Source organism: Grampus griseus, assembly GCF_964374135.1.
Source record: "Grampus griseus genome assembly, chromosome: 18".
NCBI classification, from domain to species: Eukaryota; Metazoa; Chordata; class Mammalia; order Artiodactyla; family Delphinidae; genus Grampus; species Grampus griseus.
The window spans coordinates 68,048,518-68,069,154 of record NC_139012.1 but is presented as its reverse complement, the minus strand read 5'-3'; the positions used below and the strand labels follow the sequence as shown (position 1 = coordinate 68,069,154).

General features: G+C 38.7%; 1 protein-coding gene across 1 annotated transcript in view; it reads right to left on the bottom strand.

Annotated features, from left to right (window-relative positions):
* The window catches only part of CCDC169 (coiled-coil domain containing 169), a gene marked incomplete at its 3' end in the record, with an annotated part of 42,216 nt that overhangs the window by 1,903 nt on the left and 19,676 nt on the right, over positions 1-20,637 (bottom strand). Inside the window, 4 exon segments of the mRNA XM_082675552.1 lie at positions 1,407-1,454; positions 7,769-7,848; positions 8,069-8,092; positions 8,097-8,165. Of these exon segments, the coding sequence (XP_082531678.1) occupies positions 1,407-1,454; positions 7,769-7,848; positions 8,069-8,092; positions 8,097-8,165 (221 nt within the window).

Below are 20,637 nucleotides of genomic sequence, written 5' to 3'. Positions count from 1 at the left end.
ATCCTAGGAAGCCAATATCAATTGGACTTCATCATCATCAAAACTTTCAGTCTTCAAAGAACATCATCAAGAAAGGAAAAAAACCCCAAAGTTGGAGAAATTATTTGCAAATCATATATCTGATAAGGTCTAGTAACCAGAATATATAAAGGACTCTTACAACACAACAAAATTAAGACAAACAACTTATCAGTAATTGAAAAATGTGCAAAGGACTTGAACAGATATTTCTCCAAAGATAATATACAAATGGCCAGCAAATGCATGGGCACTAAGTATCTAATGAGGGTCCCTGGAATACAAAACTTTACATGTTGTCACAACTCATTGCTGGAGGAACTAAGTCTTTTCCTATATGATTCCACTGGGGGACTTTTAGACACTTGTGCCTGGTTTCCTCCAAACTTCACCTCATACACCCTTTTCCTTTGATGATTTTGCTTTGTACCCTTTTGCAGTAATAAATCTTGGCTGCGTGGGCACATAGATGCTGAGTCCTGTGAGTTGTTCTAGCGAATCATGCACGGGAGTGGTCTTGGGGCCCTCCCAACACAGAAGTATAGTAGTTTCCAGAGGGAAGCCCTTTTCCAGAATTTACTTTAATGTTTTAACTACACTTTATTTCCACTGATGAAAATGTACAAAGATAATGAATTATAATTTAAAGTATTTATGACTACTCAAGGAAGAATACTTATCAATCTAGCCAAATATCGAACAAAATGTTGCTTTCCCATGAATTTTCACCAAAGAAACTTGCTATATTGCATGCATCTAGAATGCCTGTATTTGAAAAGGATTCTGATCTATAGCTAATTTATATCTTCATTTACAATTTTTATATTGTTAAGTTATATATGAAAATCTTCCCTATGTGAGGTAAGGTTATAAAAGACAAGGATTGCCTGAGTAATTCTTCTGTACTTAGTACAGGACCAGGAAAATCCATGTGTAGATATAACCTCCTAAACTCATAAAATATTCCTCTGTTCTTTATTCATTCTTAATTGTTTTTGTTCACATAGGGAAACACAGTTTAAACGGTACTGGCATCTACATTTATTTCAGTGTCCATATTTCCTCACTACAAAGGTTAAGGCTGATAATTTAATTGGATTTATATCGTTGTTAATGGTGTAGTTGTATGCTCTACTTGGGAACAGTATTATTCTAGCTTGGAAACCAAGATCTTATCATGTTTGAGGACGAAAAGCATTCCTGGAACTTACAAAATATATATAAATAGTGAATGGAGAGAACAAACTTCTTTAAGTTCTCTTATCATCTGCTATTTTACATTGTTGCTATAAAATCTGGACGTTCAACATACAATGGACACCTGTTTTGTGAGTACCATTCACACGTGAATATAATTAATTAGAAAGGAAATATATAGTTAGACTTAAGTTTTCACTAGATTCTCTTTCATTCTAGGCAGTTGATCCATCTGTTGCCTTTTATTTATTTAGTTTTTAAAGGGATTAAAAAGAATTTAATTGAAGTATAGTCTACAAACACAAAAGTACACATATAATAAATGTATAGCTTGTTAAATTTTCATAAACTCAACACTTCCATGCAAGTAGCATCCAGATTAAGAAGTAGTACATTATCAATACCCCAGGGACGCCTTATTGTTTTTTTTTTAACATCTTTATTGGAGTATAATTGCTTTACATTGTTGTGTTAGTTTCTGCTGTATAACAAAGTGAATCAGTTTTACATATACATCTATCCCCATATCTCCTCCCTCTTGCGTCTCATCTGTTGCCTTTTAAAACTTGGTAGGAGCCAGAGAACTGAAATACAAATAGTTGAGCATTTATCCTCTTATTTCATGATTGCTTTCAGAGATAAGAGGAATGGTCAATTCCCAATTAACTCTTTCCTAGCCAGGTCCTTTTGTAGCATGACTAAGAGAAGCTGAAGAATAATGGGAAATTCTGGGCTTCTCCAGTATTATCAGGCTTCTAAAGATTCTGGAAACCCCTCTATCTGAACCCCATAGTCCATGCAATTTTTTAAATAAATATAGAGTAAATTATGAAAATCATATCATCCATTTGGTAAAGACCATTAAAAGTTTTTACAGACAGTAAATATAAATAATATATGTACTCTGCCGTTAGGGTTGATAAGACAATAGGAGCTGTAGGTATCTTGAAATGGAAAGACAAGATCAGATTTTCATTTATTGTCTATTTTTAAATTCCTCCAGGATACAAAAGTGGACACACCTTGTGGGTGGTGTAAATATAATCTGCAATTCAGGAAAAATTGAGGCTGATGACCTTGGAGATGGTAACTGAAGCCATGAGTAAATGAGATCATTTGTTAAGAGCACACAGAGAGGTAAGAGAGTCGGTGATATACACTTGGAAAAGCAACTTTTAAGGGATAGGAGAATCACTAAAGATAGGGCCACCATTTAAACAACAGGAAAACCCAGGAAAATATACTGGTATGGAAGTCAAGGGGGGTGGGTGATAGTTTTAAAAAGTGAGCACAGTTAGCAGTATGAAATGCCTCAGACACGTCTGCTACCAGGAGGCTTGATAAGGAGTCATTGTATTGTATTTGGCTATTAAGAGATAAACTGTGTCAGAACTCAGTGGTGGGGGCAGAAGGCAGCTGAAAGAGGTCGAGGAGTGAATAGCAAAGGCAGTGAGTGTATCCACTCTATCATGAAGTTTAGCTGAGAAAAAGAAAGCTAAGGTAGTAGTTTTATGAGGATATGGCAAAATAGAAGTTTGTTTTTGCTGTATTTTGGTGGAAGAGATGAGCATGCTGCAGACAAAGGACACACCACAGTCAGTGGAAGACAGATTGGAAATATGAGAAAATAATTAGGAAATGAGTCCTAGAGGCAGCAGATAGACTTTGGAAGAAGTATGGGATCCTTTTACTTTAAGGCAGAAGGAGGAACGGGAAAGATGGATAAAGATGTTCATACATTTGAAGGCAAAAGGGAAGGCAGTTGGATTTCACACCTGAGGAACTCTTTGCTTTGTGAAGCAAAAATATTAACTAATTTTCTAAAAGTGACAACTTTGGACCAGAAGATGGAATTCATTCATTTATTCACTCAGCAGATGTTATTGAGCATCTTCTATGTGCCACCACTACATTAGGCACTGGGGTACAAGGACAAATTGTGGTTCTTACAATCTATTGGGGAAACAGCAAAATAAATAGATTGTACAATTAGCTGCCTTAGCAGAGGTTTGCATAGGTGCTTTGTAAGCATACAACCGATGCAACTAATTCTGGCTTTAGGGGGATCCACATGGAATAGTAGCCAATTAAGAACTAGGGAAAGGACATTCCAGACAGAGGGAGCAGCACAGGCGTCAAGGTATAAAGCAGATGATAAACACAGGAATCACATATATCATTGGTCTGGCTGCAGTACAGGGCGTAAGTAAGGACATAGCTGGAGAGGCAGGCCCTGCATGTCAGACAGGACCTTGTAAAACATGCTGAGCAGCTTTGCTGAGATCCTTTGGACAATGCAAAGTCACTGAAATTTTATACACTGAAGTGTTCTTCACCTGTATTTCAGAATGATTGCTCAGAGAGCAGAGAAGAAAAATGAGTATGGTGAGGACAAGACTAACGGCTATGCTGTTGAGATTATATCTCAAGTCTACATTTAAACCTGGGAGCTCTATTTTCAAATGAACAATAACAAGATAGAGTTGTCGAAAAAGGCAACGAAACAGCTGGATAGTCTAGAACCTATGTCATGAGGAATGGCTAATGTAACTTAATATTTTAGCTTAGGGGGTAAAAAAAGCTATGAGAAGATGGAGAGCTGTTTTCAAATCTTTGAAAAGCTGTCGTATAGAAAGAGTGTAGACTTCCCCTTCAGAGGATGGAATTAAAAGCGATGGGTTTTAAGGCAGTCTCAAAGAAAAAGAAGAAGGAACAGAAGTTTCAAGGAAGAAAAATAAGGAGTTGATGCTTTAACAAGCCTAAAAATTAGAATTGCCTTACAATCAAACAGAGCTGCCTCAGGTGCCTTATCTGGAAACCAAAGCATTATATTCAACAACTCTCAGATGCATTGCTAGAATTCTCTGTTTGTGGGAATAGAAGTTAAGTTTATTGTGTGTTTCAACAAGCTCTAGTCAGTCTTTCTGCCTGACTGTGAAGTATACAGTGCACTGTACAGGCATACCTTGCTTTACTGCACCTTGCTTTATTGCACTTTGCAAATAAATCTGTAGAAATTTTTCTACAAATTCGAGGTTTTGTGGCAACCCAACACTGAGCAAGTCTATCTGCACCATTTTTCCAATAGCACTTGCTCACTTCATGTCTCTGTGTCACATTTTGGTAATTCTTGAAAAATGTTTCAAACTTTTCCATTATTATTATTATATAATCTGAGAAAAGATTCCTTTCAAAATATTACTGCTCATTGACAATGCACCTGGTCACCTCAGAGCTCCAATGGAGATAGACAACAATTGGTTTTCATGTCTACTAACACAACCCCTATTCTGCAGCCTATGGATCAAGGAGTTATTTTGACTTTCAACTCTTACTACTTAAGAAATGCATTTCGTAAGGCTATGGGCTGCCATAGTGATTCCTTTCATGGATTTCGGTAAAGTAAATGGAAAACCTTCCGGAAAGGATTCACCATTTAGATACCATTAAGAACATTCATGATTCATGGGAAGAGGTCAAAATATCAACATTAAGAGGAGTTTGGAAGAAGCTAATTCCAATCCTCGTGCATGACTTTGACAGGTTCAAGACTTCAGTAAAGGAAGTAACTTCCATCTGATGGAAGTAATGAGAGAACTAGAATTAGAAATGAAGCCTGAACATGTGACTGAATTGCTACAATCTCATGATAAAACTTTCACGGATAAGGAGTTGCTTCATGTAGATGAGCAAAGAGAAGTGGTTTCTTGAGATAGCATCTACTCCTGGTGAAGACTGCTGAAATGACAACAAAGGATTTAGAATAGTACATAGATTTAGTTGATAACAGTGTCAGGGACTGAGAGGACTGAGTCCAATTTTGAAAGAGGTTTTACTGTGGGTAAAATGTTATCAAACACCATTGCATTCCACAGAGAAATCATTCGTGAAAGGCAGCGTCAATCCCTGTGGCAAACTTCACTGTGGTCGTATTTCAAGAAACTGTCACAGCCGCCCCACCTTCAGCACCCACCACCCTGATCGGTCAGCAGCCATCAACGTCGAGAGCAGACCCTCCACCAGCAAAACGATTCTGACCTGCTGGAGGCTCAGATGACGGTTAGCATTTTTTTAGCAATAAAGTATTTTAAAATTAAGGTACGGATATTGTTTTTTAGACATAATGCTCTTGCACTACGGTATAGTGTAAACATAAATTTAATATGCACTGGAAACCAAAAAATTCCCGTGACTTGCTTTACTGTAATATTTGTTTTATAGTGGTGGTCTGGAATCAAACCTGCAATATCTCTGAGGTATGCCTGTATATCCTTTTTTTAATCTTTCATTTTTAAAAACTGAAATATAATTGATGTACAATATTCTGTAAGCTACAGGCATATAATATAGAGATTGACAATTTTTAAAGGTTATACTCCATTTATAGTTATTATAAAATATTGGCTATATTGCTTGTATATTCTTAAAAAGCAATGTCTTATACATGGTGTAACTTAGAAGAATCCTGATATGTGGAAACTCAGTTTCAGTCAAAACAGTGAAGCCAGCAGAAATATAAACAGCAGACTCAGCAAAAAGCTCTAGTTATCTACTAAAGAATCAATTATTTATGTATTCAGCATGGGAAGAACTGCAAATCATTCATTGACCTTTCCAGTCACCATAGTATCCACATGGTCAGAACCATTTTGACTATAAAGATTAACAATTCACTCTAGAGTGAAAATCCTTATTAACATTTACACAGGGAAACAGGATTAACATCTTCCTGGGAAGCTGTTAAAATAGGCTTTGATTGTATGTTCAGTGATCCTGTATAATCAAACTAGGAACTATTCCACCCAAATGATTTTTTCAGATAAACAAAGCTAAAGGAGGATGGCTAAGGCAAGTCCCTGTCACAGAGAGAGGGGCTAGGGAGATCGGGAAAGAAACACAGGAAAATAATATTCACCATTTACTGGAATTAGAACCAATTATGTGCCAAGCATTTCACTCAGTACTTTACTTACATTACACCTCTAAACCCTCACAAATCCCCTGCAAGATAACTACAGTACCACTGCTTCCCTTCTACAGAGGAAGAAAGAAATTGAGACCCCAAAAGATTGAACCACAGTTAGGCACAAATGTGGTATTCAAATCCAAATTTGCAGTGACTCCAGAGTCTGTGGTCTTTCATCGTATCACGGCCTCATAAGGGAGGTGGCATTTTGCTACACCTTGAAGGAGGCAGAACTGGAGTGTAAGAGAAACAATGTACTCCAAGTAGAGAACATGGTCTGAGGAAAGGAATGTGGGTGCCAGTGCAGCAGGGCTTCCAGCCAAGCACCCAAAACCATAAAGTTTGAAGTGATCGTCCATTTTCTGGATAAGGGACTACTGTGAGCGATGCTATTTTGTCTCAATTTCCTGCTTACCTTCATTGGCACTAGAAGTCCAAGCCTCCCTTTATCCCCTATTGCCCTGACTCTCATTCTCAAGTTGTTCTATGCATCCCCTTGTCGGCTCCAATCCCCAGTGCTAACTCCCTTCCTCTCAGTCCTTTCATTGAACCTCTGGAGACTCCAGATCAGTGATTAGCCGATTACCTTTCTGGCAAAACCAGCCCTCAAGGTCCTCTACCTCCTCGCCTCATGTAGCTATGTCCTGACGACTCCAGCCCTCTTTCTGGCTCTTCTTCCCTTGACTATCGCTGTTGAAACTCTTCAGAGCTATATCTTAGACTATCTCTTCTTTTCACCCTGTGTATTCTCCCTGATGCATTTCATTCATTCACATGGTGTCATTTACCATCTCTGTGCTAATAAGTTCTAAATCCATATCTTCAATCCTGATCTTTTTTTTTTTTTTCTGAGATTCATATATCCAATTGCTCTTTGGACACTTCCATTTGGATAATGCACACTGAAAATTGAATTTATATGCTAAACTTAAAACATATACCAAAATAAAGTTAATAAACATTAGATATTTAAATGTCAAATATTAAGCCATGTAAGTACTAAAGAGATGTGATGAATGTTATGAAACACTGAGGTGAAGACAGTCTTTTAAACTATGACATAAGAAGCCATAAATAAAAGATAGGTCTGACAACATCAAAATAAACTCTATATACCAACATCATAAATAAAATGAAAAACCAAATGAAAAACTGGAAAATATGTGCAATGTTTTTCATAATTCACTGATCACTTTCCTGTCCTGTCATTTATAAGTATACACTTTCTAGCAATAGCAATGCTGGGTCTATCTTAGACTTCACCATGCATAACTATGAGGTAAAATGCCTTAAGTTTCATGACAGCAGAGGGATAACCACTTATTTGTTTGAATTCTAGCAATTACAAATCAAACTAAAAGAACAACTAAGGAAGCAAATATGCAAAATACACTCTTAATATGGGAAACTTATACTCATTTTTACCTTTTTATTAAAGTTATATGTTTTCCTTTTCACCCTCCATATACAGAAACTTGGTACCTTTGTTTCCCATAATTCCAACAGCTGTTTCCCTACCAAGCCAAACCAATCAAAAACCTAGAAAAGTGAATAACATAATTTACAGTAAGAGGAAACTCTTAGAACTTGGAAGTAAAAAAAACAAAAGTTACCTGAGACCTTTCGGCAAGGTATGTACAGCGCTCACGGCTGGTCTTGTGGTAACCCTAGGTGAAAGATACAGAAGTAAAGAATCCAGCATCAGAGAAGATTTACAATACTAGCGAAACTACTGCTAAGTTAAGTTTATGTCGCTATGCTTTTTTAAAGTAATGTACAAAATAGTTTTGTAAGTATATTGTGAGAATTATATAGTAGGTTTGTAGATAACATACTAAAAATCATGGCAGTTCCAAAGGGACGTCTTAGTATAGAATAAAAACAAACCTTTAACTCTCGTTCCAGTCTCAGTGCAGTCTTTTACTTGATTTTCAAGACTCCTTTTTTCTTTCTCTAGTTGTTTAAGCAATGTATTTAAGGCTTCCTGAAAGTATAAACAGTAAATTTTTACATGTGCTCACATTCTAAATAACAATAAATATGACCACCAATTTCTTCATTGACAAATTCCCTCTCCTCTGTATCAGTCTGTGATTTCAGAAGTCTTTAATATGTACCTTTTCAGTAATAGTAATAATTACAATATTCATTGAACCCTAGCAATATGCCATGTGCTAAGTGCTTTCCATAGATTATTTCATTTAATTCTTATTATAGCCATGGAGATGGCTAATATATTTATTTCCATTTTATTGTTGAGAAAACCGCTAGAGGTTAAATAACTTGCCCAAAGGCACAGAGCTAATAAATGGTAGAGCTGGAATTAGAATCCAGGTAATCTGATTCCGAAGACAACACACACTAACAATTATTGTATGTGTATTCATAAGATTGTTACCAGGGTAACAAAAGCAGAGTGTTAGAACAGGCGATAAGGTTGATAATGAGGGGAATTGTGAAAATATTGTAGAGTAGGACAGTTCTGGAATCTAAGACATCAATCCATCACAAATACCCCTCATCACAGATAGCTGAAGCTGAGTAGAGAAGGTCAGCCAAGTGCCAGAGCAATAATGCACTACACTGATTTGGTTTAAAATTTTAGTTCCTAAACTAATAACTGATCTTTTCCAGTAACTCCAATTATTTCCCATATTCTTACATATTAGATTTTAAAATCACCAAGTCAAATTCTACACAACTCCTGTTGGTCATGATCTAGGTCACCGAATTTATTAAAAGACACATTCAAATAAAAATGGAAGCTGCCGATTTAAATCTCCACAGAGCAAACTGCAAGCTATTTTAGAGCGCATACCCTTCTCCTGAAACACAGCTCATTCTTGAAAAAATTTGCTTATTCTCTCTTAGATACTTGTTAATAACTATTAGAAGTGTAAAAATTGTATTAATAGGAATAATTAGGTCAGCTGAAACAGGACAATTTCTAGTCTCTAAAAATAACAGCAGTGATAAAACAAAAATCCTTTGGAAGTGACAATTCTCCACTATGCATATGTGCATCCCTGTTAAAACATGATCAGTGATGTTTCTAAGGCAGGCATTATTTGTCTTCAAAAATTATGCACTGGTGTCCTGAATGGTTTTCAATCCCCCTCCCCCAAATACAAACTTGCTCCAGAAGAAAATCAATGAAAGCCCTGTAAATACAAGAGGATAAGCCGACTGAGTTCGCTATAAAAATCAAACCCTTATGAAATAAACCGATGCTCAAGGATGACAGTTTTTGAAGGGACAATCAGGGAGTGATGGATATAGTTCAAAATTTTGCTGCATAGACCCTTTCTCCAAGGATTCCAAGCTTAGCCTTCCATAGTAATATGCTTCACTTACATCATTTGTTAAATACATTTTTAGAGATGTACAATAGGATCTAATCATTTTTAATATTGAGTCAATGGGAAAATGCACTCCAAATTCTAAAAGGAATTAATTTACAAATAAACAACTGGAATAAAATTATTTTTATATTAATGAGATATGGTCCAAAACTGAAGGAGATATGGTCCAAAACTCTAGAAGCTCATACAAGAAATGTAGATAGGAAAGACATAAATTCAAGAGCTGAAGCAAAGTATTTGAGCAATAAATAAGAGGCAAGGTAAGATCACTAGGGAAGGCCTTGGTTAGCAAAGGCTTGGTGTATGCCAGTTTCGGGAGTCTACACACTGGGAGCTATTGAAAGTTATTAAAGAAGTGACATGATGAAAGCAGAGGTTTAGGAATATTAATCGAGTGGCAGTTTCTATGACAAAAGGATGATTTCTGTTACTTGTTGGTGTGGATTTGCAGTTTTAACCCTTGAGGTTTAAGCATTTTTAATCTGCTTTCTCTGTGTTAGAATATATCTTGCTGCTATTCCCATGCAGACTGGATTCCTTGTCTTGTCTCCTAATTTTACAATTCATTTATTTATTAAAAGATTTTCATCAAGCACCTCCTGTGTGTCAGGCATTGTGGTAGGGATACCACAGTGAGAATTACAAACCTAGGCCCTATCCGCACGAAGCTCAGAGTCTAATAGGGTGCCTATTAAACCACCAACGTGGTTTACATTGGTGAATGTTACACGTAAGCTTGAGAAGAATCTGTATCCTGCTGTTGTTGGATGGAATATTCTATAACTGTCAATAGACTGAGTTGATTGATAGTGATGTTCAGCTCAGCTATATCTTCATTGATTTTTCTGCCTTCTTGATTTATCAGTTGCTGACAGGAGGTGTTACGTCTCCAACTTTAATAATGGATTTGCCTGTTCTTCCTCCAGTAATTCATCACATTTACCATGTAAGTGTTCCTATCAGTTTGTGTTTGCGGCAGCTTCTGTTCCAGGTTAAGCAGATCTCGGTGACTCTCTGGATTTGTCTATTCATACAGATTTTGGGGGGGGGGAATTTTTCCTGCAAATTCAGATTTCTAAGGAGTCAAGAAGAGTCATTGATTTTCAGGTTATCCACCTTTTTCTGTTATGACATGATTGATGACTCCCAAGCACTATACATATTGGAGCTGAAACCAGAAGTCACAAACTTCTTGAACCTCTTTTCTAATTGGAATGGAAAGAGTCATTCTCCAAATCAGTGGCTGCATACCCTTATGTTGAAGACTTGTTAGTCTGCTCTAGCAGTGATACCACATCTGGCAAAACAGTTGGTGCTACTAATTGGTTAAGTCTGCAGTAGCCTACAGTCTCTCTCCAAGATACACCTAGTTTATACAGGGGTCAGACTGGCAAATTAAACAGAGCTATGTTAGGCCCTCTTCCTTGGGATAACAAATTGTTCTTGTTTTACAATTTTGGCCCTGGGTGGGGAAGGCACAATTTCTCCCATTTCCATTAGGTTTTCTGCACCATGATAGCTTTTACTTCAGAGATGAGGGCCCAATGGAGGGTTAACTTCAACTGCCAAGTATATCTACTTCAATTACTTAGGGACTGGAAAAATTATCACTGTGGGAGTAGGGGAGTCCGTGGGCACATTGGGTCCAGTGTGATTTGGACTTCAAACACAGATTGCCATTCTGGGGATCAATGTCAACTCAGACCTCGAAATGTCTGGTTATTTCCTTTCCCACAGTGTACAGTCACCTGTAAAAGTGGTCAGAGGTCTGTTCAGGGGAAGACTGGAGATATTGTCATGATATGTACTTGGACTGATGCTGTGGGGTCCTTCCTTTTAGGAACCCAGCCACTTCTTTGGTCTATGATTTCTGGATCTGAAAATTGGTTCAGGTCTGGGAAATGAGCAAACAACTATGTCTTCTATTGGGTTAACTGTCCTCAGCCTCTCCTCCTCCATTCTTAATTTCTTTTAATTATAGCTGTTGAACAGCACCATCATGAATTGGCTTGGCAGCCAGGATTGGAGGTGGGGCAGCTCCTGAGGCTGGGGGGAACTGGTTGCCTTGCTGGAGAGAGGCCTGTCGAGCACCTTCCAGGACAGTGAGTGCTCTAGCCCTTACTAGAGCTAGAGGTGGGCCACCTCTGCCCATCCAGAGGGTCCAGGTGGAGTTGTAGAGCTGACATCATCACGAGCATCCATCCAGATGTCCTGTCACAGTTTTAGGATCCCTGGTTATCCCCATCAGGGCCCTGCCCTTCACATAACAGGCCTGCTTGGACTGGGTATTCAAATGCCTCTGGAGCTCTGCAACCCTCACAATCGGGTCTTCAGCCTCGCTGTTCTATTGTGGCTGCCCTTTCACTACTGGTACAGATGGCCTCTTTAGAAGCTACCACAAAGGCTCTCTGCTGTTCACTCTTAGATATTAAGTGCTTGCTAACTATTCTCAGCCTCTCATTATCCTTATGAAGGATGACAATACAATTGGGCAATAATCCCATATTTTCCAAATGCCTGCATCATGGCTTCTTCCACAGTATTTCCCTACATGAGAACATTTTCCAAGGTCACCATCAGTGAAATCTTTAGCAACTCAACAGCCACACTGAGCCAGGTCTACTGGTGCCACATCTACTAATCAGGACAGCCCCTACTGCCTGCTACATAGTGAGCCAGTGCCAAATCCCATCTAAGCTCCTGTTTTCTCATGTCACTCCCAGTACCTCTAGTTGTAGATGTGGTCTTCTGAGAAGCAGATAACAAGATGGGGTTAAATGTGAAAAGATTCTATTATTAGAAATGTCTGTGTGAAAGGAAACAGGGAAGGAACAGGAGAGGGCTGGGAAAGTAGTCAACTGTAATGCAAGTCTGACCCCCAGTGAAGGGGAGAGGGAGAGAAGGTCCTGGAAGTGGAAGCATCCCAGGCAGGCATGCAGCCTAAGGAAAGTCTGGCAAAGCCAGCAGGGAATCCTTAAGCCAAAGTCACTGACAGTGGGGTCCCATATTTCCTAGGAATAGGTCTGCCTTGGTATCCCCACTGCACCTGATCATGGGCCTGGAACAGCCTGTGGGAGGTGAGGTCTTGATGAAAAGCAGGGATGGATTTCGAGCCCAACACCAAGGGTCCTCAGTCAGTTAACCTTCCTGTTCTGGGAAGTCTGTGAGGTGCATTCTCTGAGTGGACAGACTGACTGCTTTTCTTAAGGGCATTTCAGTTTTTCAAATGAAGAATCCTCCAATCTCCTACTCTTTGAGGGTTAATCCTAGCTGCTGGTTTTCTGGGAGTAGGGCAAGTTGGAGAGAGCTGAGAGTTCCATTATCCAGATCACATATTTTCATTTAATTATATTATTTTAGACCTGTATCTCACTCTCACCCTCATCTGTGCCTGAAGGCCCAAAGTCCAAAGCTACTGCAGCTTAATTTTTTTCCAGAAAATAGACGACTGACTGAAGGAGAGTATCCTGGCACATGGGGTGGCAGAGGGGTCCCAGTAACTAACTGCTCCATGTACGTATATATGTTCAATTAATCTCTCAGTTTCCAGCTCCATCCTCACCTCCACCTTCTTCAGCACCTGGTGCTGCCAAGTTCTAAGGCACTAAGCGGGTCTGAAGAGTGACTGCTCTAATTTCACTGATATTCCTCTCGGCAGGCACTTTGCTGTTTCTTCCTCAACTCTAAGTCAATGACTATTCCTCCAACTGAGGGTCTTCCAAAATTTGTTAATATGTTTGTCCAAACGCATAGAATGTACAACATCAAAAGTAAACCCTAGGGTAAACTATGGACTTCGGGTGATTATGATGGGTCAATTTAGGTTCATTTTGATGAGTGATGTCGATAAGGGGAACGGCCATGCATGTGTGGGGTAGAGGGTATATGAGAAATCTCCATACCTTCCTCCCAATTTTGTTGTGAACCCAAAACTGCTCTAAAAAGTAAAGTGTTATGTAAGTAAATAATTTTAAAAATTGCCTAGAGAGAAAATGAGAACACATTTTGGATTTTGCAAAACTACATTAGTCATTAAGTACCTTGGACCATTAAAAGCAATACATTTGTGATTCCAATTATAAAATAATTATACACATCAGAAATCCTTTAAAAATTATAAAACCATAATATAATAACCTTAAGGTTCATTCTAGAGTTTGATTCTTTATTTTACTTACTTCAAAATAAACTAGTATTTAAAAACGATTTCATCATAGGCACATAGTCTCTCATCCCATCACTTCCAGTTCATTAGAAGACCCACAACTTAAAGTTCTTGGTTTTCCCAAGGAGCTGGTTTTATCTGATTATATAATCAGTCATCATGTACTAGAAAACTGCAGCCTAAAAAGATATCCTAAAGCTACAGCTAAATTGAAGACACCACTAGAAACTACCCAGCCCACCCCAAATCACGCACACACAAAATTAATTCTTACTATCATGGAAAAGCTGTTCTGTTTTGTTTTTGAAACTAAACAGATCTTAGCATTCCAAACAGTATCATACTTCACCTATATTCATGTCTTAATTTGCTTGTAAAAAGTCACCTTCCAACAGGAGATTGAAACAACACGGAAAGAATAAGAAATTTCAGGATACTATTCACATACCTGAAATCAAATATACTTAGATTTTTTTTAAGTCCCTTTCATCTATACCAAGTGGAAAAGAAGCTCTATTAGCCACTTATTTTTTTTTTAAAACAATCGCAATTACTATACTGAGGAGCACATAAAAACTACAAGCTTAAAAAATCACTCTATTGAATGCTTACAAGAGAAAACCCTGAGAATACAATTAATCACAACTCCTAGATATGCTGTACCTCTTAGTGAAAGCAATTGCAACAATGAATGAGCACGCCGTTCTGCATGCTTAAATGACAAGCGCCCCCTGGTGGACAACATTGTTATTAGATTTATAAATAAAATCTGTAGCTTTTCTCTGATTTGAGGCTACACCTGTCTCCAAATTAACCATTCTGATCTTTGGGGAGAACACGAATCTGGTGATGCCTATAACATAATACCTCATATTGATTCTACAGACTTAGTTTTTAGCTAATTGAACCTTTCTTTAAATGCCTTAAGCTTATATTTATAAGGACGTAGTAAGGATTTGAATTTCGGCAAATTGGCTTTCTAGAAATTGATTCTCTACAAATTGACCAAGAGTCCTGCAGAGGACATTTGAGGTGAGACTAGATATCTTCCCTCCCTTGTGCCTCCCTCCACCAGGCCGTCTTGTTGGTTTTAGGAGCGGGATCTCCTGTGCTCTAACCATCTGATTGACAGAGCATGTGTGCTGGTAAGAGGTTTCCTTGAAGGGTCCAAGTTGTCTGGATGTAGTGGAAAACAAAGGAGAGTACACTGATGGAAAAATTAGAAGCAGAGAGAAATAGGGGTGCTATGGTCTGAATGTTTGTGCCCCCCCCCAATTCACATATTAAAATCCCAACGCCTGATGTGATGGTATCATGGGAGATGCTTAGGTTATGAGGTTTGAGCCCTCATGAATAGGATTAATGTTCTTATAAAATAGATCCCCCAGAGCTCCCTTACCCTTTCCACCATGTGAAGACACAGCAAGAAGGCGTTGTCTATGAACCAGAAAGCGAGCCCTTACCAAGCACTGAATCTGCTGGTGTCTTAATCCCGGACTTCTCAGCCTCCAGAACTGTGACAAATAAATTTCTGTTGCTTATAAACCACCCAGTCTGTAGTATTTTTTTTTTAACAGCCCAAACAGACTGAGATAAGGTGTCATTGATTTTGATTCCAGATGAGTCAAGGACCAAGACTCCCGCTGTCGTAGAGTTGACCACAGGGAAATGGTGGAAGTTGGTGATAAAGACTTTATAGTAACTCTTGTCGCAAGACATGCTGTCTTGCACATCTTTCTCTGAGGGATATAAATTCCTTAAATTGGTTTGTTTCTTTTTCCCAGATTGTGCTCTGTAATAGAACCTATTGAAATGCCTGCTAAAAAGACCAATGTTCAGGGCTTACCCTAGACCTACGAAATGAGGATCTCTGGGAGTAATGCCCAGAATGTATACTTTCAATAAATTATCCATGTGATTCTTATAGAGTTTGAAAATTAAAGAACCACTACTCGAAAGACTGACCAGCAGCTAAGGATGCAGCAGTGCTGGGCAGTAAAGGGAAGTTGGGAAGTAGAGGAGCCAACCCTCTTTCCTGTTTGTGGCACAGTATCAGAGGTACTAAGCTTGACTTGGCCTGAACAAGCTAATCTAGGAAGCAAGACATGCACTGCCAAATGTGAGTAGTGACAGTAAAGCACTGAAAGATTACTCAGTTTATTGCTGGGGAACCCTCTGCAGGGCTGCACGGTGTGAGCCATCAAGCTCTGATAAAGAGCACAGTGCACCCTTAGCTCTGTAACCTAACTACCTAACTAGAGATTAATGAAGAGGCCTGGAGGGCCAGGTCAGAACCTGAGAAATAGCTATTGCTCATCAGAGGTGAAACAGCCGGATTAGCCTTAACTTTTAGTTATTTGGTATGCTTAAAACAGATTCTAGCCTTCCAGAAAGGCTACAGATCTTTGCAGGACACACCTGCAAATTCCTGATACATTAGGGAGCCTCTACATTCTTTTTCTGGTGGACACAAACAGAAGGGGCTAGAAAATGTACACCCAGCTAGCCCAAGGGAAGTAAAGGTTCTGTGCTTTTTATTAGAAGCTTTAACTCCCTGCAGAAGCCCCTGCTTTCTGGGCAGGTACAAAGAACCACAAAATTCTGCGAGAGCTTTAAGAAGGTACCAGAAGATTCACAACTGTGTAACAGCAGAGCTAAATAAGTCAAACAGATTGCACATCTCTGGGCCTTACCCTTGCCCTTATTCCTTCCAAATAGATTAAGGTTAATCTCACAACAGACTTGTTTTAATGAAATTTTACTTCTCCTTTATCAAGGGAAGGAAGGAAGAGAACTAACACGCTGCTCACTCTGTCAGCCACTATGCTTTTGGCTTGACATATCTCTAGTAGTCTGCATGACAACCGTACAAGAGAGTTTAACTAACTCTATTTTACAGATGAGGAAATTAAGCCCCAGAGAGATGAACTAACTTCCTTAGTGTCCCATAGTTTGAATTTGAACCAGAACAGTTTAATTCCAGAAGCCATGTTTCCATGGCTTACACTCACTCCATTTTCTCACCCCTACTTTCCTCTGCACCACTTCTTTCCCCCAATATCCTCTCTTCTGGTTAGCACTTGCTTACATCCTTTGCCTCTGAATAATTTGCCCAAACTATGGACCATGCGCTCTATCCTACCCTGCACCAGAAGTTTCCTGGAGAATATCCTTTTGCTGATCATTCATAAACCTTCTCCTCCCTTGGCTTCTGGGATGCCACTCTTGCCCACTTCTCCCCCTCATCCTTTTTCAATATTTTTCCTTCTCATTGATCTTCACTGAATTACCTTAAATGTTAGTATTTCCCAGGGTTCAATCCTCAATCCTATTTGTGAGACTATATATTTTTGCCTGAGCAATCTTTAAACTTTCATGACTTCAAGTGACACTGATGACTCCATGGCCTCTATTTCCAGAGAGACAACGTTCTGCAGTCTAAAACTATTTCCAGTTGCTGACTGACCACTGGTATCTGTGTAATACATACAAACCTAAGTCATTTCTTATTATCCCCACCAGTTCTGATTTCTAGAGCCCTGCTCCTTTTAATCCACAAAGTTATTCAAGCTTAACCATCCTCAAATCCTCTCCCACTCTCACCCGAGTATCTAGATACGTATAAAATCCACATTCCTCAACATCTCTTCAATCTGTCACCTCTGCTCCATCCCCATATACTACTGTCCAAGCTGAAAAACACCTTCCCTTAGATTATTACAAGAGCATCCTAACTGGTTTTCCTGCTTCAAGTCTCACCCATCCCTGGGGAGTCCTGGGGGGTGGGGTAGGAGATGACTTTAAAACTGTATACAAAATACTTCAGTAGCTTCCCATCACATATAAAAAGTTCACACTCCCTAACATGGATACAAAATCCTTTATTATGTAGTCCTTGCATGTATTTCCAAGCTCATCTCCCATCACCTCTCTTATTTATTCCTGACATACTGAGCTAACTGTAGACCTGGGGTGTCTTTAGATAGATCGATCGAGAGTGACGTTATCTTTATTTGAAAATTTGAATATGTGCATATCTCGTGATCTAAAAACTCTGCTATAAGTGTGCTAGAGCAGCGGTTCTCAAACTTCTGTGTGTATTCGAGTTAGCTGGAGAACTAATAAAGACTGCAGAGGTAGCAAGCTGGATAAAGAATGGGGCTGAACTTTATATTTTTATGAAGTTCTCCAGGTGATTCTGTTTCTATGGAAGTTTGAGGACCACTGCCCTAAAGCAAGAGCCAGCAAATTACAGCCTGGGCACCAAATCTGGCTGCGGCCTGTTTTTGTAAAGGAAGATGTGTTAGAACACAGCAGTGAAAATGTGTAGTTGCAAGGGAGATGGGGTGACCTACAAAGCTGAAAATATTTACTCTCTAGCCTTTGCAGAAAAGTTAGCAAAGTCCAGAGGAACACTCTGTACTCAGAGACATTTATAAGGATGTTCACCTTGGCAATGTTTGTCATAGTGAGATTTTGAAAAGTCTTCAATGTACTGAAATAGAGGAATGAATACATAAATTAGGATATATACATCTAATGGAATACTATACAGCAGATAAAATTTACTAGATCTTTATGTATTAACATGGATAGAATAAAAAAATTAGAAGAATGCCACATACAGCATGATTTTTTTATATGAATGTTTAGACACAATATATGTAGAAAGGTATTTTATTATTTTTGTGTGTGTGGTATGCGGGCCTCTCACTGTTGAGGCCTCTCCCGTTGCGGAGCACAGGCTCCAGACGCGCAGGCTCAGCGGCCATGGCTCACGGGCCCAGCTGCTCCGCGGCATGTGGGATCTTCCCGGACCGGGGCACGGACCTGCGTCCCCTGCATCGGCAGGCGGACTCTCAACCACTGTGCCACCAGGGAAGCCCTAGAAAGGTATTTTAAAATAAACTGGAATGGCATATACTAAATCCAAGATCATCTTGCCTCGACTCTATAAAGTATTTTCATTAAAAAAGTTGAGGTCAAAAAGTGACAAAAATCCAAAGATTTGCAAATACTACAATATATTTTTTGCCATATTGTCCTCTGTGGGTTTTGTTGTATTTAAAATTGAAACCAGAAATACCCTAAACTATTTAACTATAGGGGAAAGTAATTGAACATTAATAATCCAATGCAATGGAATATAATGTAGCCCTTAAAAATGTACATGAAGAAAACATAAGAAATAATTGATTTAATTGTCCATGGTGAACATACCAATAGAATACAAAATTGTCCATGAAGTAAGGTTACAATTACATATTTTTTTAAAAGTGCAGTCCTTTTTTTTATTCCTTTTTTCCCCTTTTGGTTGTCTTATCTATTGAGTTGTTCCTTTTAATCAATATATATACATACCAAAAATTACTAAGAAGACAACAGTAGATGTGTTTAACTTAATACTTTTCTTCTCTTTTATTTTCCAAATAATACTAAATAAATACATATTACCTTAAAATGAAATGTGGTGATAGAGCTTGTGTGTGGCAGATGGAACTGACTGCACATCCAATGTCCATCTTCCCCTTCGTCCTACTATGCTCAGTTAAAACACTACAAATCTCAGCCTTCCTTGCAAACATGGGTGGCCAGGTGATAAAGTTCTAACCAATGAGATGTACAGGGAAACTGCTGGGTGCAGCTCGTTAAGAGGAAGCTGACTTGACTAGCTTTCACCTTTCCCTTTTCCCTTCTCCTACGTCTTTCCTTGAATGAGACTGTGAAGCAAGTGAGAAGCCATCTTGTGAGCATAGGGACAAAGCCACTCATTAAAGGACGGCAGAGTGGAAAGTCAGGAGGAGTCTGGATTCCTGAAGGCATTATAGAGCCACTGCACCAACCCTGGACTGCATACCTTCCACCTTTCCTGTTACATGAGGAAAAGCTCCAAAATACCTTACTTGTTTAAGCCTTTCTCCTATATGCAGCCAAACATAACCCTTAACTGAGACATCTTGCTAAAATTAAAGTTTAACAAATTATATCACTGTAAGGCACTTTAAAGTTTATCTAAGCATACTGCCTTCAGATGAGAAAAGCAATCTTCAGAAAGGTTGAAGGCTTGAAGCCCATCTGTATCCAAACAAGGACTAGAACCCCACTCTCACTTAAGTAAATACTTTTTTCTAAAATATTAAAATCAAGTCCACTTTAGTGGTCCAGGTTGAAAATAACTTATTGGATGTTTCATATTTCTTTTTCTAATGAGAACATTTAAAGAAATTAGACATGCACAGGTCAAAAACCAGTGCTCATCCTTCTGTTGCTCATAAGCAAAGCTGCACTTTGAAGTTACTCAAAATCAGTATTCAAACTAACTGACATCAGTTTCTTAAGTATGTGGGTTCAGGTTACTCCTAAAGACTAAGCAATCTACAACAAGGATAGAGAGTCAGTAAATTTACAAATAGCATTTGAAGTCATACTCTGTCCCACAAAACAACTAATTTAGGCCCTTTTCTCTGATTATCAACCTAACAGAAAACCAAAAATGTTTGTATTATACAAATGGTACATGTCTGAATCTCACAAATATTGTCTCTGATATAAAGAATAAGACTATTGCTTTTGTCCTCGGAAAAGAGAGATTTCTTTCCTATCCTGGATATAGGATTTTTGGATCCCCAATGCTTTTTGCTCAGTAGTTGGCTACTTCCATCACCAACTCCCTGGTTAGATTCCTAATCCCTGCTCTTCAGACAAACGCCCCCTGGATTCCACTGTGTAAGAAAACCCAGGTACTCAGGGCATCTGCCCAGAGAATAGAGAGGACTAGCTCTTTAAGAGCCTGAACTTTCCTTCTGCTTAGTATGTGGCCCCACTCTTGGTTCTTCTAACATTTCTTTTGTTCTTTACTGAAGAGAAATGTAATTCTCTGCCTCCAGATCTAAACCTCTTAGAGAAAGACATTTTCTTCAAGAATAACA